A 27,913-nucleotide genomic window follows, 5' to 3' on the forward strand; every position below is an offset into this window, starting at 1 on the left:
CAAGAGGAACATCTCTGAAGGAACTCCGTAGGCACGTTAAAGAGTACAAGCTGCAACTTAGCATGGGGTGAGGAGCAGAAAAACATATTTATCCACTATTGCGAGGCATGGTTGTATGCAACACGGAGCTTGGAAGAGAAAGACTGTCAAATGCATGTAGAGAACAATAATAAGAAAAAGAAACGTTGCCGCGCGTTTTAAAGCTGGAAACGCTAGTTTACCTCAGGAGCAGAGAGCAAAAAGCGAGTGGCCGGCACAAAATGGCGGCCGCCGTTCACATGCCGATGAGGGAGTCACACCGCTACTGTAACCCAGTCCAGGAATGCATAAAACAGGGTCGGAACGACTGCACTCGCCGCACTGACCCTTCAGCAGCCTGAATTCATCTTCGAATGTCTCCCCAAGGTCGAGCCGAAGGCTGCAGCTTCAGGGATATCTCCGCGCTCTAGCGGAGCTCACGAACGAGCCGCCATCTTCTCGCGGTGCGAGACCACGCCCCCGCCAAGCGATCTTTATAGCTATGCTTTCAGTTCTTAACCAGAGCCCATTCAGTTCTCCTCCGTTACCCCTCCCTCCTTGTCACACCCTCTTCACTGCCTAGACAACAAAGTGTCAGCGTTTACCAAACAGCTTGCATTCTGGCAGCCTGTCTCTTTTCACCGAATGAGACAATTACAATATAAATACACAGCAACAAAATCACAAGCACGCTCTCCATAATATGCCGCATAAGAGGCAAAACAAAGCAAATGTGCATTTTTTCAAGCGCACATAATCCTGTACCAAACTCAAAGTTACAATAAAAAGATACAGATACTGTGCTGTTAACAGCACGTCAAACGAGTGCTGCATCTGGGATACATTATTTAGCAGGTGTATGTTTTAAAGACTACTTCTCTGTTTACATTTGGGGGATGCTCCGAAAGCAAAGCAGGTATTTAATAACGTAACAACATGCAAACTCTACACCATACAAATGCATAAATAATCACTATGCCATCTTAATTTTAGTAATTAGCACATAGTTAAGGTGCATTAAGACAGTCTGCCCTTACCCTCCCTATTAGCACACAAACTGCATGCACACCATTTTGTCACCCTATCCTGCCACATGTTTTTTTTAAAAACAATTCAGACAATGTGTGCATATAATATACTCCTGTTTTTTTTCAAACCTATTGAATTATGACTTCATTAGCCTATTGCATTGTATATCTTTAAATATTTTAGGGCTATTGCTTTGCTAGAGGAGGGAGGTGAACGTATATGCCAGAAAATATTTGTAACCTTATTACCCACGCAATCCAAGTAGCCGCTGTCTGGGAATTCCGTGCATGGCATGTAACACTACAGATCTACATACTGCCCAAGGCTTCCCAAACACGTAAAGCAGATGCCAGCAGAGGGCGTTTAATCAGTCAGCCATCTTGTTATGTCTCCTTATGGCATTTGCGATACCAGGGCATTTTTGGGGGATTTGTGATTTTTCACATTATGGCAGGTTGTGGGTGCACAGTGGTGCCTGAGACCTGTCTGACTGCAGTGTGCTGGTGCTACATGTGAAATCTCAGAGTGCATTGCACTGGTGAATGGTGAATGTGTCAATAACTGTTTCCTGAGGCAAGCTTGTATTCCTGAATCAGACTACATAATCCGGTGTGTAGCAATTTTATAGCTCTTCAGTCCCTGGTTGCACAGCAGCCAGGATAAAGTGCTGCATAGCTAAACACTTATAAGGTCTCAAAGGCGAGACCTAATGGCTATGCCAATGCTTGTCTAATGTGCATTGGCCTTTATTAAGGATCTTCCAATTAGACAAAATGGATTTTTTAACTCCAGTAGAGAAAGTGCTGAAAGTATTCACACATACTAGTCTCATCTGAGTTGGTTTGCTGGGCACATTGTCCAATAAGGCATGTCTATGGTTGTTAAGTTCACGTTTGGATGACCTTTTGACTAAGGATCTAGGGTATTGTCGATCCTGCAGGTTATTTCCAAGTGTCTGTGCGTGTTCCTTATATTTATCTATGTTGGGACAGTTGCGTCTGAGTCGTAAAAATTGACCAAACGGTAAGCTATCCCGACGTGATTTAGGGTGATAACTTCCATAGTGGAGTAAAGCATTACGTGCCATAGGTTTGGTATAAAGCTCTGTTTGTAATTGGCCATCAGATGGGTATATGGAGAGGTCCAGAAACGACAGTTTGCTTTTGCTGTATTCGCATGTGAAATTGAGATATTCGCTGCGAGTGTTGAGCCAGGAATGGAAGGTCTTCAAAGTGGCATCGTCCCCTCTCCAGACTACAAAAATGTCATCGATGTATCTTTTCCATACATGGATGTGAGCCAAAAAGGGGTTGTTGAGGGAAAGTATGGTATCTTGCTCAAAAGCATGCATGAACCTCCGGGTGTGTGAGGGGAGTTGACCTTTAAAAGGGATATTCCCCATTTTGTCCTGTCTGTTGTTGGTTATTGTGGCTCACACCGGTTTTCTTGACTGCTCACCTGGACCCGTGAGTTCTTTGTGTATTCATACTTCCTACAGATGCCTCATCTTTTAAATATCCCAAACGCTAGCCTGGATCTAGAACCTTTCAAAAGTTCTCCCATGCTGGTAGGTTGCGCCGGCTCCACTTCTGTGCCATCGGCGCATTTCGAAGCTCTTCAGCTCTCCTCAAGACTGTAATTGTTCTCGACAAATTATCTTTTCTTTTCTGATATAGTTGGGTGCAGTTTTCCTTTCCGATGTCTCAGCTTAAATGATCTGGTTTCAAGTCATGTCATGACTGCGAAGCCATATCAGCTTTTCTATGTTAACTTGATCAGTCACCAACTACCTCTTTTTAAATGTCCCATTGTTCTGAAATCCCTGAAAGGGGTCACTGAGAAGAACCCACCTACTCTCTTAATTATTCTACAACGGCATCTCAATTTGGTTCTTACTTTCCTAATGGGTTCCCCATTTGAACCTTTGCATGATTGCCCCTTAGGCTTACTAACATTTAAGTTAATTTTCTTAATCACTTTCACATGAGCAAGGCGGGTAAGTGAACTTTAAGCATTAAGGGTAAGAAATTTCCCTTCATGTCTTTTTTTTTTTTCCCTGTCCAGTGGGTTTGATGAACCAGGCCTGCCTTCCTGCCTAAAGTGGTTACCCCCTTCCACTTAGGGGCACAGACAGACACCAAAGCAACTGCTGCATCTGAAGAGCTGCAGGGAGAGTGCTCCCTGCCCAAGATGCGAGGATCCAGGATGGCGGCTATAGTACAGTGCGGCAGCTAAGTCGGGCATATCAGTGGAAGCCCAATGAGCGGGTAGGGGGTCATGCAGAATAAGTGCATGACAGGAACAGAGGCATGCAGGCTGTACAGCGAAAAGGGCCCTTTGGAACCCCACAGACACTAAAACCGCGCTCCTGCTGGCGCCAGTTACTAGAGGGGTGCCTGTGGTGACTTCAGGGGCACTGACGGGGACTGGTTTAGTGCAGCAAGTGAGTGCCCTAAAGCGAGAGGGCAGCATGCCACAACAGGGTCCCAAGGAACATGGAGACAGGACCCGCATCCACGCAGGTGGCATTACGGAGATGAGAGGCCTGTGGAGACAGCTGGGACTTCGATTGGTGTGGGAGGACCCAAGACCAGAAGACAGTGAGTACATAACGGCTAAATGTGGCTACCACAAGGGGGGTAAACACTGAGACTCTCGGTCTTGGTCACAATAAGACAGGTGGTTGCCTATCGACGAGCCATGACAAGGGACAGACTGAAGAGAGGGGGTGCAACAGAGGCAATGCAACCTCTCACCTTAAAGGCTCAAAGTTGAGAGCGAAGAGCAGGGGGTGGTGCTCTTGCTTGGGGTGTTGCATTGCGACTGACAGAGAAGAGGAGAGACTTGCCTTTGTGAGACCCCCCCCTCCCCTGTGGATTGAACTGCAGAATGGTGCCCCCGTTCCCACCCTACCAGAAACTAAGGTGGTGACACCTGACGGTGGCAGCCCCACGCACAAAGAATCACATCACCCCGGGATCTCCCCCACCCACCGTAATAACTTTAGGGAAATCCCACAGCTTTCCCAGGACTAGCATTCTAAGGCACCAACATTTCCACAGAAAGTGATATAATAAATAGGCAGCGTGCCATAGCCCAGAAACCAGCAACAGGCCCACAGGGACATAACGAGTTGCCGTCCATGAGAGACAGAGGGGTGTCCAGCCACCAGCAAGGGGTGCACATGTCTGGGGCACCGCATGACAACAATCTGAGAAGGGGGTAGAGACATCTCTCCATGGGTGTAGTCGAGAAATACCCACATCTTTCTGCAGGCGGCAGTGTCGGACTGAGGCGTCCTCAGGATACAATGCCCCACAGAATAGCAGTTCCTGCGTGATCAGCTCCCACCGACTACCTATTCAGAGGGAAGCCATGGTACACCCAAAAATGACCAAAACGCTCCAGCTTCACGTGCAACTCCTCACAGGAGACAGAAGATCGCAGATAGAGAATGCTCCAAACCAGGACCTGGAGGCGTAGACAGCAACCATTCTTGTGGCCAAAGATATAAAAGCGACCCTGATTTGATTTGAGGGAGATTTATAAAGCGCTACAAATGCCCTTAGCTGAACCTGGAACATAAAATCTATGCAGTGATGCTAGAGGTGAACCTTCTCTAAGCAGATCACAAGAAACTAGCAAAACGAGTGACCGACACAGAATTCGTACTGGCTCTTACTCAACCGACTGTGACTGAACACGCCAACTGTGTACAGAGACTACAGCGAGAGGTGACTGTGCAAAAGTAGAGCATGGAAGATACTAAATGACTCTCACGCCGAATTAGTGTCTGTCTGTTTGGAGTATGGAACTATTCTTCAAGGACTGGCTATAATCTGGGGTACAGGCAGGGAAAAACCTCCAAGTGGTTTAGTGAGAAGCGTGCCTACAGGTTCCTGGGATGACCGCTGGCCCCCCGAAGCTTCACTGAGAGCCACAGTGTCCAGACTACTCAACTTCAGGTACAGGGACACCATTTTACAAGCGGCAAGAAGACATGGTCCATGGAGAATAGAGAAGCAAATAGTCAACATCAAACCTGATTATACAGCAGTGGTACAACACCAAAGAGTGTCCTTTTTACAGGCCAAACACAACACAGGAACTCAGATGTGCCTTTCTGCTCCCAGCGGAACTAAGAAAAATTGAGCAGGGACAATCCCAATTCCTCACAGCCGCGACAGAAGTGTGGAAATGGCTTGAGCAAAGGGATACCCGTTACCGAACAAAGGAGGTGTGGGGGACTAAAGCAGAATGCTGGCAAGAGCAGAAGAGACGCCGACGACCTAACAGCACGACCTAACAGTACGACCCAACAGCAGCCTCAACAAAAGATCAGGCAGAGTCTGAGAGGGGAAAAGTGGTTGCAGAGCTACAGCGTGCCCCCTGGCCAAAAACTGACAACAGATAGGAAGCATTGTCGGATGATGCTGAAGACACCCCAGATGAAAATCCAGCCCAAGAAGGAAATAATGGGGAAACGTTGCAGCTGAAGTTCACGCCAATGACATCTGATTAATTTGTCTAAGATACTCTGCTCCTGCCAAGGCCTGCTATTCGTATTGTAGTCATCTGGTACCACCGAGAGGCTACCACAGGTGATTGAATGGATACCTGTGATTGTGAATCTGTAATAACAGTTTCCAGTTGTTAGCATTACAAACAGTGAACCAGTCTGGGATGTATGACGTTTTCACACATGCCTTTACAACGCATGCCTTTACAACGCTGGCAATAAAACGAATGCGTTGTTAGCATGTGTTCCATTACAACGCAAGTCGTTACAACTACTTGTTCGAGGGAAGTGCTGGAGTTTGGAATAGTATATTTTACTATTCCAACTCCAGTATGTGCAACAGTAGGGAAGGTGTTGGATTTTAAATCCAACATTGAGTTCCCTGAAGCAAGTCGTTGTAATGACTTGTGTTGCAATGGAACGCGTGGTAACGACGTGTTTGTTGTAGTGCCTGCATAGTAATGGCACTGCGTTGTCCTGTCAGTGTTGTAAACACCGTTTCCCCCAGTGTGATGGACATACTGTGAATTTGGGTGGCGGATAGATGAAAAACCACAGTACGGTAAAGGAGAGAGAGGGGGGAAGTTGGGAAGCAGTTTACAAGTTAACAGTGACACTCATAACAAATACATGATCCTGACGGAGGGAGAGTATGCTGGTGGTGGGACTGGACGGAAGATGGATGGAGTGACATACCCTTAAACTGTAAACCTGGAATGTCAACGGCCTGAGGAATAAAATCCGAAGAGGTCTGGTAGCCAAAGCCCCAACTAGATACGCTTCAGACGTTGTCTTCTTGCAAGAAACGCATATAAAAGGAATCAGTGGTGATGTCCTGGGCAGAGGGAAATACGCAGTGATAAGCCACGCCAGGCTCCAGAGTGTAGCTATTTTAATTTGAATAACACTAGCCTTTCACATGAGTAAAATATGGGCAGATGAATTGGGGAGATGAAGGGCAGTACTGGGAGTTTGGGAATGGGAACTGATCGCCCCTGTTAATATCCCACCGGGGCTTCAAACAGATACGCTATAATACCTGGGCTGAATAATTTGAGTTATGCCCAAGGTCAACACCATACTGGGGGGGCAGGGGTGTGGTTTCAATATAGAGCTGGATAACCACTTGAACAGGGCCACACCAGACAGACAAACCACACCAGAGCGGCGCCATGAAACTAGATTACTTTATTCAAGCCGTGGGTATGGGAGATATCTGGAGAGCACTCCATGGCTCAATCAAAAGTTACTCCTACTCAGGGCACGCAGCACACATTCCTGCATAGATCACTTCTTCACCCCACCCTTGACCCTTCATAGATTTGCGTAGGCAGACTCTAAGGCGAGAGGGATCTCTGACCACTCACCGATCTGCATCACATTAGACTCAACACACATCCGGGGAAGGAGCGAGTGGAGAATGGCAGTATGACGACTAACAAACTAGAAAGAGGTGGAGCTCCTTCAAAAAGCCATAGTGAGGGAAGCTTCCACCTTATGGGAAGCTTGTATAGACACAATATGCTGGGTGATCATATCAGGGGAAGGGAGAGATAATCTAAAGAGTGCGAGAGTGCGAAGACACGAAAAACGAACTGCTGAGCCTGGAAGAGGAATACACTCGACAGCCCCGGGAGGCAACGGGAACCTGCATTCTACTTCAAACAGAAGAATACCGTTCACTAATGATAGATGCTGTCGAAAAGGAATACATAGCAAAACAAAAGTGAATTTATGAAGTAGGTGACTGGGCAGGGAAGACACTAGCCTGGCCTAGCACCGAGAGAAGAGCAGAAACCATATCTTAGAAATAGCGGGTCCTGACGGGGTTACCAAAGCCATAGCAGAGACTGTGACAGACTACATGCAAGATTTCTATAGGGGTCCAACATGTCTGACTGCAACAGACCTACAGGGCTTTGTATGAGATGGTCCCACAGATCAACCAGACTCAATCTCTGCTAGCGCCAGGAGAGTAGAGCTCCCACTGGCAGTGGTGTCGCGAGATGCGAATAAAGCGTTCGACTGTGTGGAATGGACCTTCATATTAGAAATCATTAATAAAATTGGCTTTGGACCTGGGGGGACGTGGCTAACAAGCCCAAATGGTGGACGCAACTTACTAGTGCTCTGCAGTGCATCCCTCTATTCTCCTGCATCCGAGGCATCCACGCTGCTGACAACCCAGAGTGGCCTGGCACTGACCTGCTGCCCCCGCTGATGCCTCTGGCTCCCGCCGCAAATGAGGGAAAGTCGCAGGGTGGTGACCTGAGGCCTACTCGCCGGGGAGCCTGAGGCCGAGCTGAGGCCTGGTTGCAGCGGGCCTGTTGTTGAGGCTGCCGTGATCTCTCGGGCAGTGCCGTGGGCTTCCGTACAGCGCCTGCGGCCCCCCTTGCCCTGCTGGCGCGCTCTAGCAACTGCTCAGCGGTGCCCCGGTGAGTCTCCTTCCCGCCGCCCACCTGTTGAGCCCTGTGGCCTGTCCCGACACCCGCGACTCAGCCGGGGCGCAGTCCACGCCAGGGAGGGCGCAGTAGCAACCGCTACGGACGGCTGCTCCAGTGCTCGAGGCTGCCGGGATAGCGGGCAGAGCAATGCCACACCTCGGATCCGACTCCGAAAGGACCTTCCTGCAGATGCACAAGGCAGAAACGAGATTGGGGTCTGTATTGGGAGGTGTGTGGCCCTCCTCCTCCTCTCTGTGCCTGCTGGCAGTAAAGTGCCTGCTCTGAACATCACGGAGGTGGTGCAAGCGGGCAGGGTGACGCAGCGTCTCGCGTCCACACTCGTGCAGGACTGCCTGCCTGCTGTGACGCCCTAGCGGGCCACGGAGATGCGTGGCCCGCCCCATCGCAGTTCTTTTGGCTGCTACAGAATGCTGTGCGTTGAGATGCCTGCGCCGTGTGGCGACTGCTATGGTCGGTGTCTACCCCTAGACGGCCTGCCCACGTGGTGAAGCGGGAGCCTGATCCTTTGTGTCGCTCCTAGAGACCTCCTACAGTGGCCACGCAGAAACACGCTACTGTAGATTGCCCAGCATAGATAACAGGTACGCCGCTAGCTGCCGCCTGCTCCCCCGCTGCATGACCCTGGTCCTTCAGCCAGCTTTCACCGCCCTCCACGCAGTAGCCCCTCACATGGACCTCCCTCAGCAGTGGGCTGCTGAACCCCTTGCTGGACTTAAGGTCGCCACTTAGCCCAACAGAGAAGCTGGACAAATGCCAGTACAGTTGTGCACTTCCGGCTCTCCTCACTGACATTGCTCGCCTAGGCGCCTGGAACTATCTGTGCAACGCCCTTGGAGGCCTCCCTGGAGCACGAGACTCGTCTCGTGGCCCCTGCTACGTTGTGGTACTGAGCACTTGAGACTGTGAGCCTGGCTGCCAGCTGTGATTCATGGCCCCCCTGCACACCCACACCCACACCTAAGGCCTTCATCGTTCGGTTCCTACACAGCTTTGGGAAGGTGTACATAATTGGCAGCGGAAGCTGATACCGCGCTGGGGTGCCACTGCACTTGACGCTACTACCACCCACGCAGTTGCGAGGTTGTGGCGGCTCCGCGGCACAGCAGTGCACGCCTTTAACTGCTGATCCGATTGGACTCTTGTTGCTGGCCTTTGGCGTGCGCCTGTTGTGGTTGGGCTGCCGCTGCGGCCCCCTTAGCGGGTGGCCATTTTGACGGACTGGACGTTAATCCTTCAGGCGCCGAGAGGCCGATTCCCTCAGCATCCTCCACAGAGACTCCACCTTGTTGGTACTTGACCCGGAGACGCGGGCAGCTAATCGAGGCGTCGGCTGCGAGACACCAGCTGCAATGTGGGCCATTGATGCGCTCCGTGGCCGGCAGATATTGCAGGTGCATCAAATAGAGGGCCATAGCCACAGTCCACACGGACACATACCAGCCACCCTCCAGACGTCAATGCTGTCCGCCCAGAAGCTCGCCATGGGACGACTCTGCACAAATGTGCAGCAACTAGCCGCGAAGACCAGCTTATCACACTCGTCGCCTCCAGGAGATGAGGCAGGCACTAATGTCTCGGGCGATGCACTAGCGGCTAAACTGGACTCAGTGCTAGTGGCAGTCAAGAAAATTCAGGCTGCATTAGACCAGACCAGGACATCCCTTGAGACGCGCATCGACAAAGTCACCACAGACTTCATTTTACTGCGAGCCGATCACCACAAGCTGGCGGAGAAAGTCCAATTGCATGAAAATTCTCTTTCGGAACTCAAACCTGTTGCCGAAAGCCACACTGCAGCACGGCAGGACACCCTCGACCGGGTGCATGCACTGGAAGACCGAATTGCGGACTTCGAAGGGCACTCCTGCCGCAACAATATCCGCGTGGTGGGCCTCCCGGAGGGACGGACTCCAGAGCTTTATGTGGAGCGGTGGCTGAGGGATCTTTTACCAGCAGGGGCACTCTCTTCGCACTTTGAGGTGGAACGTGCGCACTGAGTGCCGTCACACAGACCACCCCCTGGAGCTCGGCCGAGGCCGTTCCTTTTCAAACTTTTGAACTACAGAGACCGTGACGCAGTCTACTTGAAACTCGCAAAATCCCCAAACTGCAGGTGGGTGGCAATCAAGTAATGTTGTTCCCGGACTACACGGCACAGGTGCAGAGGCGGAGAAGCACCTACGGCGATGTGAAATGTCAACTGCGCACTTTGGACCTCCCGTACTCCCTACTGTTTCCTGCCAGGCTCAGGGTCATGGCTGGCGGGACATCCCACTTCTTCGATACGCCTTCAGACGCCTGGGACTGGCTAGAGAGCACGGGATTATGGTCGGGGACACGACCTCCCAACACAGAAACATCTAAACCCAACCACAAAGGACCCCGCCGTCACGGACATCGGAGGAAAACAGTGAACGCAGGCACAACAGTGACCGCGCCGGGCCCAGAGCAAAACCGTGTAGAGCTTTGAGACGCCCTAGAGGCGGCGGCATTGTTGGGAACACGCACATACCGTGAGAGCCATGCGGTCGGCTCCTCTGACTCCGCCACAGCTAGTGGATCCTTAACTCCCAGGCCTGATGAACTTGAAGAGAGGCTGCCGCTGGACGTCACACTGCAGACCGCAGATGAAATCATATGAATACAGCAGCAGTAATGGGACCCGACTAAATTGCTGCACACGCAAGTAGAGACTTACACACTCCAGTTGTCTGAATTGTTGATGATTGTCTTTTCACTCCTTGAATTGTCACCATTGCTGTGACCTGCTACATGCACGCCCGCTCCATAATGCCTACACTCACCGAGGCGCGCGCACTACGTAGATAAACATGAGCGCGTGGGTTGGGATACGGGTGACAAATTTGTGTCATGGAGGGATACGCGATGCACCCATCTAGGCGCATATTCCACCCCCCACACTAGTCTCTAAGCTGACATTGTTATGGCCATTTTTGGGCCAGATATGGTTTGGATGAGCTCCACCCGGGCGTTCGCCCTACATGTTAACACAGTTCGAATCACTGTTTTATGTTTTGTTTTTTCTATGATTAGCCCAAGAGCCCCCTACACGTTACTGATCTGTAGCTTAGTGGCATACCCCTCTCACCACTTGCACCGACGCACTAATCTGACATGACACAGGTACAAGTAGTCACGTGGAACATATGTGGCATGCATACACCTGCGCGGCGCTATTCTGTTTTTTCATACTTGCAACGCCGGAGGGCTGGAATAGTGATGCTCCAGGAAACACAAATGTCCAAACCGGAGTTGGAGCGCTTGCGTAAAAGATGGAGTGGCCAAATAATCGGCACCACGTACTCAGAACACTCGCGGGGCACACACTGATATGGGTCCGTACGAGCATCCCGTTCATTAGTGAAGACAGCACTAGCGACGCAGATGGAAGGTACACGTTCGTGAAAGGGCGCCTGATTGGTCAAGAGATACTTTTGGGCTCCCTTTATGCCCCCAATTCAGATCAGGCCTCCTATCTCGCCCGCATCTCTACAGTAATGGCCCGATAGAATGGGATACCCTGGCTCCTGGGGGGAGGGGGATTTTAACTCGGTATTGGATGTAGACTTAGATAGGTCGTTCCGGCCCGTTAACAGAACCCTCTCGGCATCCAACGCGCAGGCCCTGTCTGGTTGGCTGACACATTGGGCTCTGCATGATGTGTGGCAGCTTTTAAATCCCGCTGCCCGCGTATTTTCCCACTACTCAGTGGTACACGGCCTTTATGTATGCTTTGACAGGTTAGTGACCTCACCAGCGCTGCTCCTGCTGATTCAGCATGCGGAATATCTAGGGTGGACCTATTCCGATCATCACCCCCTGTTACTACAGCTGCGCTGGGAGCCACACCTTCCCCCTGTTCCCACGTGGCGCCTACAGCGCCAAGCTCTGGAAGACCCTGCTTTCAGGTCTTCGCTTGGGACATCGATTCTGCAATATTTTGAGTTAAATGAGGGCACAGCAAGCAATGCGCTTGTCGAATGGGAGGCGTTTAGGTGACAATCAGGGGCTTTTGTGTAGGGGCAACATGGAATATACGCAAACAATTGTCTGACTCCCTCGCACGTATTGAAACCCAGCTGATACGATATGAAAACGCAGGTGAAGGGATATGCCGTGATTCGCGACAACTAGAGGCGCTGCACTCTGAACATGCGGACTACATGGAGCAACTCCGCTGCCACAGTTACACCGCACACACAACCCGCACCCACACTGCGGCCGATAGGGCAGGTAGGCTTTTAGCCTGGTTGATCCGGCAAGAACGCGCGCACACCCCAAAAGGGCCGCTCCTCTCCTCTGCAGGTCAATTGTTGACCACACAACGAGACATACATGAGGCCCTGACGCAACACTTTGCACGCCTCTACCAGTCTGAATGTCGCTGCAACGAAGAGAAGCTAGCGAGCTTTCTTGACCCCTTACAACTACCCACAGTAACAGAGGAAAATCGCAAAATGCTCAATGAGCAGATATCGTGGGAGGAGATTGGTGCAGCTATTCAGTCCCTAGCGACGGGAAAAACTCTGGGGCCCAGACGGTTTGCCCTCCGAATATTACAAAGCATATAGCATCTCACTGGTGCAACACCTTGATACAGTATTTGCCGCGGCCCTGGATGCCCAGTAACTTCCCCCCTCAATGCGCAAGGCACATCTGGTTTCTTTAGTGAAGCCAGGCAGAGATCCGGAGGACTTGGGTTCATATTGACCCCTGGCCCTGCCTGCTCAATACAGATTATAAAATCCGCGCAAAGGTGCTGGCTGACAGACTAGCGCAGGCAGTTCCAGGGTTGGTCCACACGGATCAAAATGGCTTCATGCCAGCGCGCAACACCTCCCTCAATCCACGCTGCTTCTTCCGAGTGGCCACATACGCGGTGGAGGAGTGGCCCAGAGCTTGTTGCCTCGTGTTGGATCTAGAGAAGGCCTTAGACTCCCTGGAGTGGCCTTATTTGTTTGCGGTACTCACAAAATTTGACGTAGGCCTAGAGTTCATTCACCTAGTGCGCCTCCTCTACACTGACCCCACTGTGAGAGTTAAAGTGTTGGCCCCTACGTCTCGGACTCCCTCCCTGTGCAGAGGGGCACACGCCAAGGGTGTCCCCTGACCCCGCTCCTGTTCACGCTCGCAATGGAACCATTAGCGGAAGTGCTGCGCACCCAGTTGGCGGACGGGGTGCCCCTGGGAGATGCTACTCATCAGATGTCTCTACGCAGATGACCTCCTTGGGACATTGATTGCGTTCCTGCCCAGCTAACTCAGCTAATTGGGAAGTTTGCTGCACTTTCCGGACTGAAAGTCAACGCTGGTAAATCTTGCCTTTACCCCTTCAAAGGGAAACTCGTCGATCCGGGACTCGCAATAGTTGGCACCCCGGTGCAGTGGAAACCCGATACGTTTCGCTATCTGGGACTCCAAATTTACCACCCATCTCGAGACCTATACGACGGGAACCTTTGGAAGGCGGTGACATCCATCAATTCGCAGATGCGCTTCTGGAGCACGCTGCCACTGGCCGTGACGGGCAGGATAGCACTCGCCAAAATGGTGGTCCTCCAACGGCTCCTATACTACTTCACAAACTTGCCCATGTATGTCCCTGTCTCCTTCTTCACTGCCTTTGAGAGACAACTCCGAGATTTCATCCGGGTTACTGCTAGGCATAGGATGACGCTGAAAAAGCTGGAACTACCCACAGACCAGGGCGGGCTGGTAGCCCCCTGTCTCGAACACTACTACCTAGCCTCTCAGTTGCAGTGGCTCTCCAATCGCAACTGCGCAGATACAGCAACTACGCAGCCACCCTACCCTCTGGAGCACATAGTCCAGTTGTTTCACCCAGGGGCACGTCGACGTCCACCAAAGCCTCTACTACTAGTGGTGGCCTACTGATGTTTTTGCAGAAGCTTGTTTGTGACATGCAGCGTAACCCCATATGCACCAGCGATCTCCTTAGAGGGCACCCCCAGTGGGCAATTAGTACTGACGGCGCTCGCGCTTAGGGAATGGCATGACAAAAGGCGTCCATACCCTGGGGGGACGTTTAACCAGGATGGCAGACCTCTGGCATTGGAAACTACCTTTTGACCTCATTTCAGCTGATTGTGAAAAAAGCGGCAAAAACGCATTCGCTAATGGAAGACAAAGCAACGTTAAGTCGACGTGCGCATGCATGGATGGTACTACAATCGTACACGAAGCTTGAGCCAGCGACATTCCTGGGCCTTGCTTTTTCCCTTACCTAAAAACCAAGTTCTTGGAACTGCGCATGGGGAAATTGCCTTCCAATGCTGATTGTCCTAATTGGAAGTCCCATGGCTCAAAAGTTTGTAGCCTATGTGGGTCACCAATACAGGACTTCATACATCTAATATGCATCTGCCCGGTGTTAGGGTACCACCGTCGTTATTTGCTGAGGAGACAGTTTAATGGAAGAGGTAACTGCACCTGTAGATCTGCAATACTAAAAAGTCTGGACTCAAAGGACCCGCAATTAATTTGTCAACTGATAACATTTCTAACCTATTTTGAGAACTTGACGAAACAATGATACAGGCTACAAATATTATTCAGCTGCTCCTGCCTGTTTTTTTAAGCGTCATACAGTTGTAAATTGAAATAATGAATACAATTTTAAATGTGGTACTAATTGTCTATACTTACTCTTCCTTATTTTATTTTTAACATGCAGAGAAAATTGATTTTATGCATTGGAATATTGTAATGTTTTAAACTAACTATACAATAAAGACTTTTTTACTTACTTAAAAATAATTTTTTACTTACTTACTATACCAGGACGGGCACTCACACCCTATGTCACCCTCGTGAAAGAGGAGGGGTTACCGCCAGGGCAATTCCTCACTCACCGTGCGCTGGTGACTTCATTCACGGCCAAATGGGGTGATATCACGACAGAGCTGCGAACACATCTCACTATTCAATATCTACATGTCATGGGACGAGGTAGGCATTTAACGCGCTGGTTTGCGGCCTCACTCCGAACTCAAGGGGCACTCAGCCTTGCCACACTCCGCCACAAGTGGAAAGCTGACCTAGGTAGCCAACTCACAGATAAGGAATGGGGTAGGGTGCTTGAGAGCCCCACACGCATCCCCAGGAACATGCGCTTCAGGCAGATACAGCTTTATATTATCCACAGAGCATACCTTACCCCTGCGAAAATCAATCCAATACTTTAATCGCGAGGATGCAGCATGCGCGAGGTGTGGAGAAGTAGGGGCCAATCTACTACACATGTTTTGGGCCTGCCCCAGGGTGGGCGAATACTGGACAGGCGTGGCCAATCTGTTGCGCGAGAGCACCGACAGGGAGCTGCCTTTCACTTAGCCCACATACTTATTGCACAAGTTTCACAGAACCCCTAGCACGAAGGTCACGTCCATATTTATAGATCTGGGACTGATATTGGCCAAACCATTGATCAGTAAAAGTTGGAAAGCGCCAGACCCCCCACACATACAAGCTTGGCATAATTCAATGCTTGCGTGGGCCAAAGCGGAAAGCCTCGCTATTAAGCGCAAGGAGACGCTGGGACTGCGTAGGGTCTCCATTGCCATATACTGGGACACAATCTACCTTGCACTGCAACACAGCCCGGACACGCCGACCGCAGATGTTTCTGACATGCCAGTCTCTAGCAGCGCCTCGTCCCGTGGGTAGCAACGACATATGCACCGCGCCTATCCCTTGCAGCCGGACACAAACTGCCTGCAACGCTTAACCAACACAAACTTAAAACATGGGGTAGCAGCCAGAAGTTGTTTAGCACATGTGTATCGAGTCCTGCCACAGGAACTCAAAAGAAAAAAAAATGGGGGGGGGGGGGGGGCTACGGGCTACTTACTTGTTTGTTTTGCATACACTATACATTCCTCCTTTTCATTTCTTTGATCGCCTTTCTTTTGTATGCACAGTTCCTAGTTACTGTTGTGAATAGTGAATCTTTTATTGTCACTCATACGCCTCTGGGCGCCAGTGCATCTACTGGCTTTATGGGTCTGCACCCGCACATATGTGCGATAGTGGACGTTTGCCAATGCCTAGGCCCTGGAAGGTACCTGCTATGTGGTCAGCCATGTGGACATTATGCCTTCCTTCTCGCCTTCTTACCTGCCTCTCACCTCTTGCTTGTCTTCTAGCAAAGGCCGTACATGCGTCTGTCAATTGCATGCTTGACCACTTTGTATATTACTCCAGGCGTGTGCTGTAACAATATTGTATGATACTACTGTGACCTATGTGCTGATTGTAACGCCCAACATTGTTTACTATTGCACCCGACTTATTCTGTACGAATACTAAAATCCAATAAAAACAGATTCCCAAAAAAAAAAAAAAATGGGCATTGGACCCAAATTTCGAAGATGGGTTGCACTTCCCGACAAGAAACCGAGGGCACGAGTCATAGCAAACGGAGGCCTATCCTGGGAGTTCCCTATTAGCCAGGGCACCAGGCAAAGCTGCCCTTTGTCACCGATGTTATTCACCCTGGGGATAGAAGCATTGGCAGAGTGGATAATTGTGGATGGCCAGATATGGGACTGGCAATGGGGAGCCATGTGGGAGGAACGGATATCTCTCTATGTGGATAACGTCCTTCTCTACCTAATGGAACCTGAATGCTCCCCAAATTAAGTGGAAAATATCTTTGCAATCTATGGATGATACTCTGGATTGGTTATAAGGTACTTTCCGGGTGTTATGGCTGTAGGCGATACATGGTACTCAGTTATTTCAGCCAGCCTACCTGATTGCAAAAATCTGACCATACGTGAGAGGCGGGGGCGGCAGAGAGGAGAGCTGCGAGCCATGAGGAGAGCAGCAGCTACCGCCGAGCCCTGTACTCGGGGCCTGGACATTGGGCCCGCGGTCCGAGTATCGGTCCGAGAACCAGAGCATCAGACGCTCAGTCATTTGGCTTCCCACTCCCGGTACTCACCTGAGGTTCTACAGTGAGACAGCGGGCAGAAGCAGGTGCCCGGACGAGTCTGGCTGCCGACAGTCAGCGGCCGCTGAGTGTGCGCCACAGGTAGCCCGCGGAGGCAGCCCAGTTAGTTCTGGGTGCAGCCTGCAGGCTTGCCTGCAAGTCCCCACTCGCTCTTGGTGCATCAGGGGCCTAAACCTCATCGATGCAGACACCTACGGGACCCTCGCCAACTGACGCTACACCAGTGCACCAATGCAGTTAGTGAACACACTGGAGGCTAGAGGGACCGACACCAAAGGCCCGTAGCCTGAGAAAAGAGCACGACGCAATAGCAACCGTAAACTGCGGTCCCTGGTCAAATCTAAAAGGGAGGGAGCAGGAGAGCGGCTTGGGCTGCTCGTGAGTCGGGCAACCTGGGAAATGGGAGGGCCATGATCTTGACACAGAGCTGTAGGCTCCTGCACTTCATCCGTGTGTTACCGCTGTGACGTCCCCCCCACTATTCCCCCACCACCCACACCCACCCCGCCACCGTGGGTAGCAATTGTACCCTGGTACAGTCGAGCAGTGGCAAGAACCATAGCCATGGGCGTCCCCACTTCAGCGTGGTAGCGGCCAGCAATAAGCTGGTGCGTCTTGCACCACAGAGAACCCCGCCTCACCCACTGTGCCCCCCGATGCAAATCAGGGACAAACTCCCCGATCACCAAGACATCCTGGCCGGGGGCACAGCCCCTGAACTAGCCCAGGCAGTCACCACAGGATGTGCTCCCCAGAGCTAGCTCCTCACGGCCTTAACGGAGTGTGCAACAAAGCGCAAGTGGGTACAGGGCGCTGTGACAGTGGTTCGGACAGCCCATTTCCAAAGAACTCCCTCAACAGGCACACCGGGCACTCAACAGGTACACCAGGCGCCCACCAGGACGTTAGGACACCATCATCACCTTAAACATGGCACGATGGAGGCATTCATCCTGAGCAGCAAATTCCCCTGTGCTGTCAAATGCTCTTCACTAAGTAAACCGTGGCTACCTCAACCATCGAGGTGCTAGCCTGGGGCCCAACACTGCCAACAAATCGACAAATTTGCTCAATCCACAGAAAGCCGTTGGTCCACGGATATCCACCTGAAGATAGGGCCCAAGGAGCCATTCAGCAGTCCTCTCCGGCAAATTCGTCAGCAGTAACTAAGCCGGACATCAGGCCCAGTCTGGTTACCACCCATCTTGACGACACTCTTAGGCATCCCAAGAAACCCCTGAATGGCCCAAATACGCATCTAACCATCACTTCCTGGAACGTGGCAGGCATACAGAAATTCGTCAGGCAAACTCTGCCTTTGAGTGTCCCTAAAGCAGTGATGTCATCTGTCTCCAGGAGACGTGGGCAATGACCAGCACAAAATTACCTGGGTATTTTGAAATCCATACCCCGGCCATCAGACGCAACATTTTCGGGCGGCCAACTGGCAGCCTTTCCATATATATGAAACATGCCCGCAGGGTGGAAGCCATCTCTCTGCCAGTCCCTTCACCCGTAATAGAAGCCCTACTCATCAACAAAATAAAAAACCAACACCAACCGCTCCGACTGCTTCTATTCAACTGCTACGTCAATCCTGTACTGCATCAGAGGAACCAAGCACTCAACAACCAGGTGGACATTATTGGAGATCTCCTCATCAAATACCCCCATCATAACACACTCCTAGTAGGGGAATTTAACAACATATTGCTCAGTAAGCCACAAAAGACAGCAACCTATCTAAAGACGTTGCTCAACTGCAAACCCTATTTGACAATTGCTCTATACACTCCGCTTACAAACTCTCAAAAAAGCCATGGATCAAACATGGCTTCCGCTCCCCACATACAGGAACAACTCCACAATTTTCTATATATTCGTCAGCAACCAGCTAACCCTACAGCTCGGTGACTTCGATGTAGAGAGCGACCACAGACCCCCTTAGAACATCCTTCAGACTCTCCACGGCAGCAATGCACAAGTTTACATCAGTTGGCGAACCCACGGGGGAAGAACGCGACAAAGTGCTACGCAGGATAAAATGGACCATAAAGCTAGGCCCAAAACTGGCCACCTGGATAACCATCAATGAACAATCAAACTCCACGCAGCCTGGAGGCCTGGACCACTCTCCTCACCGACCTACATACTGTGCTGGGCAGAACATCGGATGCCCGCTTAAAGCATGGGCCTAACCAACCAACCTGGCCCCAGAACAAGGAAGCACAGGAGACGTTGGCATGCAAACGGAAGCTTCAAAAGGCCCTAAAAGCAGAATGGAGAAGCGACAAAAGTACCACAGGGCGATGCCATTGCAACCCTTCGAGCCGCCTACAAGAAATGCTTATGGGAGCAATACACCAAACGGATAGAAGCTGCCTGGCTCAAAATCTTTTCCCTTCTCAAAGGAAAACACCCCACCCCCTTTTGGAAATATATTAACCAACTTAACAACCACGGCCAGTGTAAGGAGAACGGAGTATCGGAGAGCACATGGGTCAACTACATTATAAGGCTCTACAGTGGCGAACCGGGTGCAACACAAGCTTCCACCTTATCCAGACATCAAATCTTCAAGATACTCAGGATTCTGAAATCACAGAAGCTGAAGTAATTAAAACCATCAAACAAATGAGGAGCGACGGCGCACCTGGACCTAAGGGAATACCCACAGCAGTTTTTAAATTAGCCCAAACCTTTTCGGGCAGGGCTCCTCACCCCACTTTTCAACCATGACTTCCTCACAGCCACTATTCCATCTACATGGAAGGGATCAATACTTCACCCAATTCACAAAAAGGGCTACCGCTCAAACCCAGCCAACTATCAGGTAATAGCGCTGTTGGGCTATCGAAGCTAAGGCCTATGCCTGTATCCTACTGGCTGAACTGGAAATCTGAGCCACAGAAAGAAGCATCCATCCCCATACCCAGTCAGGATTTAGATCAGACAACAGTTCAACAACAGACAAAATAGCGCTGGCATACTTTTTGTGGAGGGCCATCCAGGACAAACTGCTACCTCTGTTTTACTGCTTTGTTGATTACAGCTCAACATTTGTCAGAGTTGACTGGGGAACCTTATGGCACAAACTGAATTCTTTGGGAATACTCCCCAAACTTTTTACAGCATTAATGTCACTTCATCAGGAGACCTGGGTGAGTATCAAAACCAGCGCTACGACTTCCTCTGCAAAAATCCCATTAAAAAATGGCCTAAAACAAGGCTGTTTACTAGCCCCACTACTTTTGGATCTTTACACCGTCGATCTGCCAAAATCCTTGGCAGGAGCAAGCCTGGTAACACTGGTTGCCCCAAAACTCTGGGTCTCACGTCTCCCAACCATGCAATATGCTGATGACATCATCATCATGGACCAAACAAAAATAGGTCTACAACAAGCCCTCAATGCCCTCAACATGTATAACACGACAAATAAATTCCTGGTGAACCAATCAAAAAGCAAAGTAATGATTTTCAGCAACCACCTACAAAACAAATCCATGCTCTGGCAAATAGGTGGACCTCGAATCGCAACCTGTACCAGCTACAACTATCTGGGAGTCTGGTTCAACTAAAGGGCAAACCAAGTGGCCCACCTGAGGCACCTCAGGTCTAAGGGAGCCGGGGTCATACACGGCCTGAGACGCCTGAACCACCAACTGCACAGCCCAACAGCATACGAGCCAAATGGCTGTCAGCACTGTCCTACGCCAACCTATCCTTTCCTGGAAAAACGGGCCTATGTCTTACGAACTATCAAATTGCAGCCTACAAGAAAATGTTCTCCTTTCCCCTGCATGCTAGGATGGCCAGACTGAGGCTGGAGCTGGGTCTGGCAAGCACAGACCTACACTGTCTTGGTGTCTCAGTGAAATACTTCATCCGCATTTTTTGTGCTCCACCCCATTCATTGAAAGCACAATTGATGTCTATATTTGCCGACGAACATTCCCCTTGGCACTCACAGCTGCGCTTAGCAACAGGCACACTAATGATCGAAATAACAAATCTCTCTAATCCAAGCATCTCTTTTTCCACGTGGAACCAATCATTCAAGTATCATACTAGAGAGACATTGCTAGGCTTCAACATAAGCCCCTCTTTACAGCTTTGAATGCCTTGTACATCAAGAGTAAAGCCTAACCATACTTCAAATACCTCCTCCAAACCCACACTCGCTACAGAATACCTACATAAGGCTGCTAGCCCTTCCAATCCTCAACTTCAACCCGCTCTGGGCACAGAGGGATAGGTAGCTAACGTGCTGGTTTCGCAATTACTGTCTCGAGTCCTGGCTGCATCTGCTGTGTTGCTGCGCTCACCTTGCCAACGATCGACGTTGCCTTCTGGTCCCACTCTGCCAGGGCAACCTACTCAGACGCTGCAGGGAAGCAACGGATCTGTGCTTCACCAATAACACTGCTCAAACCCTTGCGAGGGTTGGGAAATTTACTAACATCATTCTAACCTCACTTCAAAAAGCTCGGCTCCACAAACTCTGTTAAATGTTACATGAGGGCTACCTCAAGGAGGACAATTCAAGGACTCTTTTGCACTAGACGAGACATCACTCCCGCCAAAACTCACTGAGCCCTACCACCCTACTCGGACTACCGGAAATGTGCCTACACTTATTTTTATAGAAAAAAAGGGGTAAAAACATCTCTTGATTTTAATGAATGTCTTTAATATTTTTTAGAGGCTTTTAACAATTGACTGCCAACTACGGGAAATGGCGTCACTCCGTTTCCCAACATGAAATGATTTTTAATAATCGAACATAAATAAAGATTGGACATCAATTTTGATAAATCCCTTATAGTTCAACAGTGAAGTTGAGAAATACATGGAAGCCTCCTCGTGCCACTAAAGGTACTAACTCATCATTTCAAGTACCTAGGACTCTGGATAGCGACGAATGAGATTACACATTATGTGTACAACCTAGCCCCACTCATACACAGATTAGAGATGGATGTAAAACACTGGAAAACACTCCCATGGTCACGAATGGTTATAGCAGAGCTCTTCAAGATGATCGCACATCCCAAACTCACATATATATTTCAGAATAGCCTGCAAGCTATACCAGAAACATTCTTCCTCAAAATATATAGGCTCATAAGTTTCCTGATCTGGGTAAACAGCCTGCAGTTCATAGCACTCCACACCCCCCAAAAGCCCACATACAAAGGCGGATTAGCATTGATAAAAATTAGCAAATAGTACAAACTTGCCAAATTATTATAATAAATGAATGGGAGGACCCAGCATATTGACATGACTGCTAAGCACTGGGCGAAAAACTATATATTCATGTTCGTTATGGGGGGATGATGAGCCCTGCTGACACTGGGGAGGCAAAAATGGTGCTTTAAGCTTGTCAAAACCTACAGAGGGGTGGAGGAAAAAAATCTGACACCAATCCCCCCACCCCACTCCCATGGCTGGGTACGAAACTGGGCTCAGTGACACCACTACAGGGGTTTAGACGGCAGAACATTATTGGCTTCTCCACCCTAGAGGACTTATGGGACGTCAACGGCATAGTCCAGTTTGTATACCTAGGGGATGAATATATAAAATGGCAGCCACACAAATATTCAAATATCTACAGTTACGCCTTGCACTGCAGACAAGAGTCACCCCAGAGGAGGAAATCCGAGAAGACCCCCTTCCCCTCCTCCCTCCCAGAGAGATGGCTACTAGATGGCCAAATGACAGCCAAGGCAATTTCCTTAACATGCAAATCGCTCATTAAAAACTCACAGGGTGAATTAACTCATCTAAGGTGAAAATGACAAGCCAATATAAGGGAACTGGACGTTGATGACAGGAGGGAGGCACTGCAATTTCCCCTGGGAAGTAGCACTAAAGTCACGGTTTTGTCTGATCCAGCTTAAAGTACTACAAAGCATATACTACACCAGGGTACTCTTACATAAAATAGGCAAAAATCTCAGACGATACCTACCTGCGAGCCTGCAGACAGCAGGGCTCCTTATTCCACACATTGTGGGATTTCCCCATGATCCAACTATTCTGGGACAGGGTAAAAACCGGACTTGAAGAAGCTATAGGGACACTCTTCGAAAACTACGCCACACTGATACTGTTAGGGATATGGGGGGACTCAGATTTTACATCCTACAAGAAATCCTTGGGTAACCTCTGATTCGTGCTGGGGAAACGGGAAATTGCACAGAAATTGGGAGCAGCAGTATACCCACGACTGCAAGACTGGGAATGTGAAATAAATGTATGCTACGCTAGGGAAACCAGGAACGGTTAAATCCATCCATGTAGAAGCATACCAGGAACCAAACCACCCGGGTATGACGTTCCAGTAAAGAGACATTTATCTTGCCTAAAGCTGCACAAATGTGAACACTAAAACCACCAGGTAATAGGGAGAGTACCGAGAGGGGAAACCAGGTACCACTACAATGTTTGCATGTTGGACAAACTTATGTAAAAACTTTCAAAGACAAATACAACGTTATGAAAAAAAAAGAAGGCATGGTCACTTTGCATGTTCAGTTATTCAAGATTGTTTGATAATACCAGGGTTTGAGGTCGTCAATGTATTTTCATGTTAAGTTATTAGCTACAGTATGTTTGCTTTGGAGAGATTTAGTTGGTCGCTTATTGAATTAGTCTGTATGATTTACAAATATATATTACTATATAATTCGCTTTTTTTCCTAATACAAATTAAAGATATTGGTATTTTTTTATAGTTAAGTTTTATTTTAGTCTGATCGAGTGTTTAACTTGAAGTTGAGATTTGGTCATGGTTGTCGATATAGTTGGTGTAAAAAAAGAACAATATTGTTCGAGGATAAAATTAAATCTTCAAATTTTGTTAGTGTCAAATGTCTCTATACAGCACAACTATTCCTCTCTTTGGGCTTCTTTGGGTCTTCTTCTTTACAGCAGGATAATGAATCCATCAGATATACTCGTTGGTCAGGATTGGTGGGAGACCAATCTGAGAAACCGGTTTCAGTTATAAGCTGGACATCTGCATTGTGGCCAGTTTTGAATGTAGCTGTTCCTAAGAGGTATTCTTATTTTTCTGTCGTTCTCCAGATTTCTGCGTTGGCGGGTCAGTGTTTTGGGTTGTTCTGTACTGTTAGAAGATTCTTGTATCGCCTTCCTCTGCATTGTAGGAGGACTGTGATCCATGCGCTAATTACATTGTGGCGGGACTACTCCAATGCCTTTTATCTTGTGGTGTCTGAAGCACTGCTAGGTTCTCTTCAGGTGGTTCAGAAGGCTGCTGCCCTGCTCATTCTGCATCTGCCTAGTCGGACATCTACACCTCCTATTTTAAATTCCTTACATTGGCTGCCTATTAGTAAACAGATATTATTCAAATTAATTTTGTTGGTTCATTGGGCTGTGTTTGAGGTCAGTCCAGACTATTTCACACGTAGGTTCCTGTTCTCCTGCCCCTCTAGAGTGCTGTGTTCTGCATCTGCCGCTTTGTTGGTAGTGCCTTGGATTCAGCTTTTGAGGAAGGGAGGCAAATATTATTTGTTTTTAACAGCCAAAGCTTGGGATCGGCTTCTGCGTAATCTTCGGATGCTTCCCCTGGAGGATGTCTTCCGAAGGAAATTGAAAACATTGTCTCTTCTTTTCCACCATTTACGGCTTCTGTGTTTTGGTGTGTATTATTGTGCCTTGCGCCAGGACACTCTTTGAGTAGCTGTCCACTTCACAAAACACCACCATTCAGTTTTTCATTCATGTATTGTGCCCTTACCATGTTTTCTCTTTTTGCTGCTGTTATTGCATTCTTAGGACCCCAGATTGGGAATTTGATGTAATTTGCTCTGCATATTTGTTTGGGAGACTTAATCTGTAGAGGAAAGCAAAGAGAGACCTAATTTAATAATTATGGTAATTTGAAGACTGCTCTTAGAGGTTTGATGTAGTAGGGTCTCCTATTTATTGCAATTAGGGTCACAACTGCTCAGACAGGAGCTAGTACATTAACATTGCAATGTTTTAAATATGATTTTACTGCTAATGTTTTTAGTTAATGTCTGCTCTAAGTCTCTTTCCGTCCACTGAAATGTAGATGTTGAAGCCCTAGGAGAGAGGTGCTGTTTGTGATTTTGATAGTTGACATGTGAAGTGAGTAAAAAGCAGACGCATAGTAAAAAAAATTAGAATGTATGTTGTTAGCAAGTAATCATGTGAAGATTTTGTCCTTAAGAGTTATTCTGCTTTAAATAATGTTTTTATCAAAACATGTATAATGTGTATATTTCAAGGATGACTAGATTTCTGCTCAAGCAGATTTGTATTTCTTATATGTTGTCAACATGCATAGTCTGAACAAGTCAGTCAAAATATGTGTTTCAGGTTGAAGACCGCAGCAGAAGAATTGACTCAGACTCAGCAAACCCTTCTGACCAAAGAAGAGCTTATGACAGAGCTGGAAAAAAAAATTGAAGAAGCCTCTAAGACCTGTGAAAAAAAGTCTGAGTAAGCATATTTGTTAAATTCCAAGAGGCCCAAGTAATGTAAAGGGGTTATGGTAGTGCTTTTCTAATGTTGGAGCAATCCCTACATGATGCAGGCAAGATCATATATGATAATAGTAGAGTGGGTAAGAAGCGGCTGTACACAAACTCTGATCACCAACTTCCACACATACCACATTCATACCACAAACAGGTAACGCATTCTAAAAACAACAAAAGATACATAGAAATCTGGGAGGACCATCCCGCTATAGTGTACAGAACAAAGCCTCATAATGTGATATCCGCTTATATGGGAGTAGATCAGTCTCAGTATCTTTAGAGAGTCTCTGTAACAAACAATGATTATACTAAATGCCACTGTTTAATAGAAATACGACTTGATGAAGTAAGTGTCCTGAACAAATACACTTCTAAATCACGTGTTGATTTATTAGTACAGCAGATGTAATATATGGTGGTTCTATCTTGGTGGTCTCCACAGTGTGTGCTGACGTGTGTTTCGGTGATGACCCACAGATGAGGATGCACCTTCCTCAGGGCGCTAAAAACATAAGGGATCAGGGGAGTCTTGGTATCAGCAGTGGATGGGTACTTTCTTAATAGGAAAAGCTCCAAACCAAGGGATATTGGAACTGCTGAGTAAAGCGCAAATCAGATGGAACATCCCATGGGAATGGAATTCGTAGTGAAGGCCTTAAGGATAGTCCCTTGGAGCATAGTCTTTAGGGTAGTGCTGGAGAGGCTAGAGGCCTAGTCCTACGTAGGCTGCTGAATGGCATAGGTGGAATGATATACAAGCCTAAGAATATTCACAGGAAGAAGCAGTATGGTAGCCATTTGAAATAGATATATGGCTCGACTGAAGTGTCCAGCAAAAAAACAGCTGCTCTCGTAATGTGGCGCGGTACCTGCAGATGCATTGTAGACGGCAGGGCTCATTTGTGACTCCTGTTGAGCGGAGGTATGATGGCGAGTGATTCCGCCCACTAAAGTAGTTTAGAGGCAGGATAGAGTTTCTATACTTCAGCTTGTCCTTGAGAGTCTTGAATGAGGAAAATTACATTGGAGACATTTTGGACATCAAAAATAAAAAGTGTATTGGATCTAAATAGACTGTAATTTGTGCTGAAATATGAATTCAACTGCACGTTGCTGGTGTCGTTCGCTTTCTCCATGACATGTTGAAGTAGAACACTATTAAAGCCACCCCAGCTAATCTATTCTCTATTGTTCTAGAAGCCTAATCCTAGTGAACCTCCGGTGAATCTGTTGGTGATGTAGGGGGATGGATGGATTAGTATTTAAAAACTTTCCGTACAATCAAGTCAAACAGCAGAGTTACTTACATGTTTAAAGCCAGTTAATAGACAAATTATCTGTCCTTAAATCATCATGCATTCTTACTTTTTGTTTCTATACTGGAAGGGGTGTATAGCTTCCTTTTATAATAGAATTTGTTTTCTTCAATAACTTACATAAATTTGGATCTTCTCATGTCAATACACAATTCTAATGGCATACCAAACAAAAATACAAATCAAGGCGGTGCAAGTCATTGTGAATCTTGAAAATCATCTTCATTTATAAGGATCAGAAACCAATGTTTGTTCTTGTATTTTCTAGTGTTGTGCTTTTGCTAAGTCAGAAGCAGGTTTTGGAGGAACTCCGCCAGACTGTTCAGCAGCTGAGATGCACTGAGGCCAAGCTGTCTGCCCAGAAAGAGCTCCTTGAACGCAAGGTGCAAGACACTGATGCAAATGATTCTCCTCCTGTGGTGAATTATGAAGAGGATGCCAGATCTGTTACTTCAATGGTGAGTGCATTCATAATACAGGTGTACCACAGCTGTCGTCTTCTGTCAGATCCATCTGAAAGAATGTTGTATGGAAGGGACTGCTGGTTGGGGCAATTGAGTAAATGGAGCGTGGAACCCTTAGATAAGTGTTTTGGGTTTCCCTGATGTGAACCTGTCTTATCTGTTGCAGAAGGGGAAGGCCTTATTGTGGTTTAATAATGGATCATTAATTGCATGGTAATACTTTCTTTTCATCCATCACTTGTAAAGTGCCATCTCTTGGGAAAGATCCTTTCAATAGATGTGCTTATCATACTTCAGACACTGTAGTATTGACTCTTGTTATTCTGGGCTTCTGAGATTGAAAACAGCACCTTGAGACTAGATCTGGTGCAGTGTGTTGTTAATGTGTTTCAGCTTTGCTCAAATTCCGTGTTAGCACAGCCTGCACATTACTGTAATATTGCACAGAGTTCTCAGTCATTCCAAAATCTGTCCCATCCCACCTTTTTTTACTGATTTGGCAAACGAAAATATAACAGTCTTGAGACTGACCTGGAGTTTCAATTCCTTGATTTTTCTGTTCTA

The 27,913-nt window shown here is 48.3% G+C and overlaps 1 protein-coding gene across 2 annotated transcripts in view; it reads left to right on the top strand.

Moving 5' to 3' along the window:
- Positions 1-27,913, top strand: part of FER (FER tyrosine kinase) — a 1,023,934-nt gene that overhangs the window by 300,958 nt on the left and 695,063 nt on the right. For both annotated transcript variants that reach the window (XM_085632578.1, XM_085632580.1), the window contains exons 8-9: positions 25,406-25,528; positions 27,154-27,343. In XM_085632578.1, coding sequence (XP_085488704.1) covers positions 25,406-25,528; positions 27,154-27,343 — 313 coding nt within the window. The remainder of the gene's footprint in view (positions 1-25,405; positions 25,529-27,153; positions 27,344-27,913) is intronic.

Source organism: Triturus cristatus, chromosome 2_1 (assembly GCF_964204655.1).
Source record: "Triturus cristatus chromosome 2_1, aTriCri1.1, whole genome shotgun sequence".
NCBI classification, from domain to species: Eukaryota; Metazoa; Chordata; class Amphibia; order Caudata; family Salamandridae; genus Triturus; species Triturus cristatus.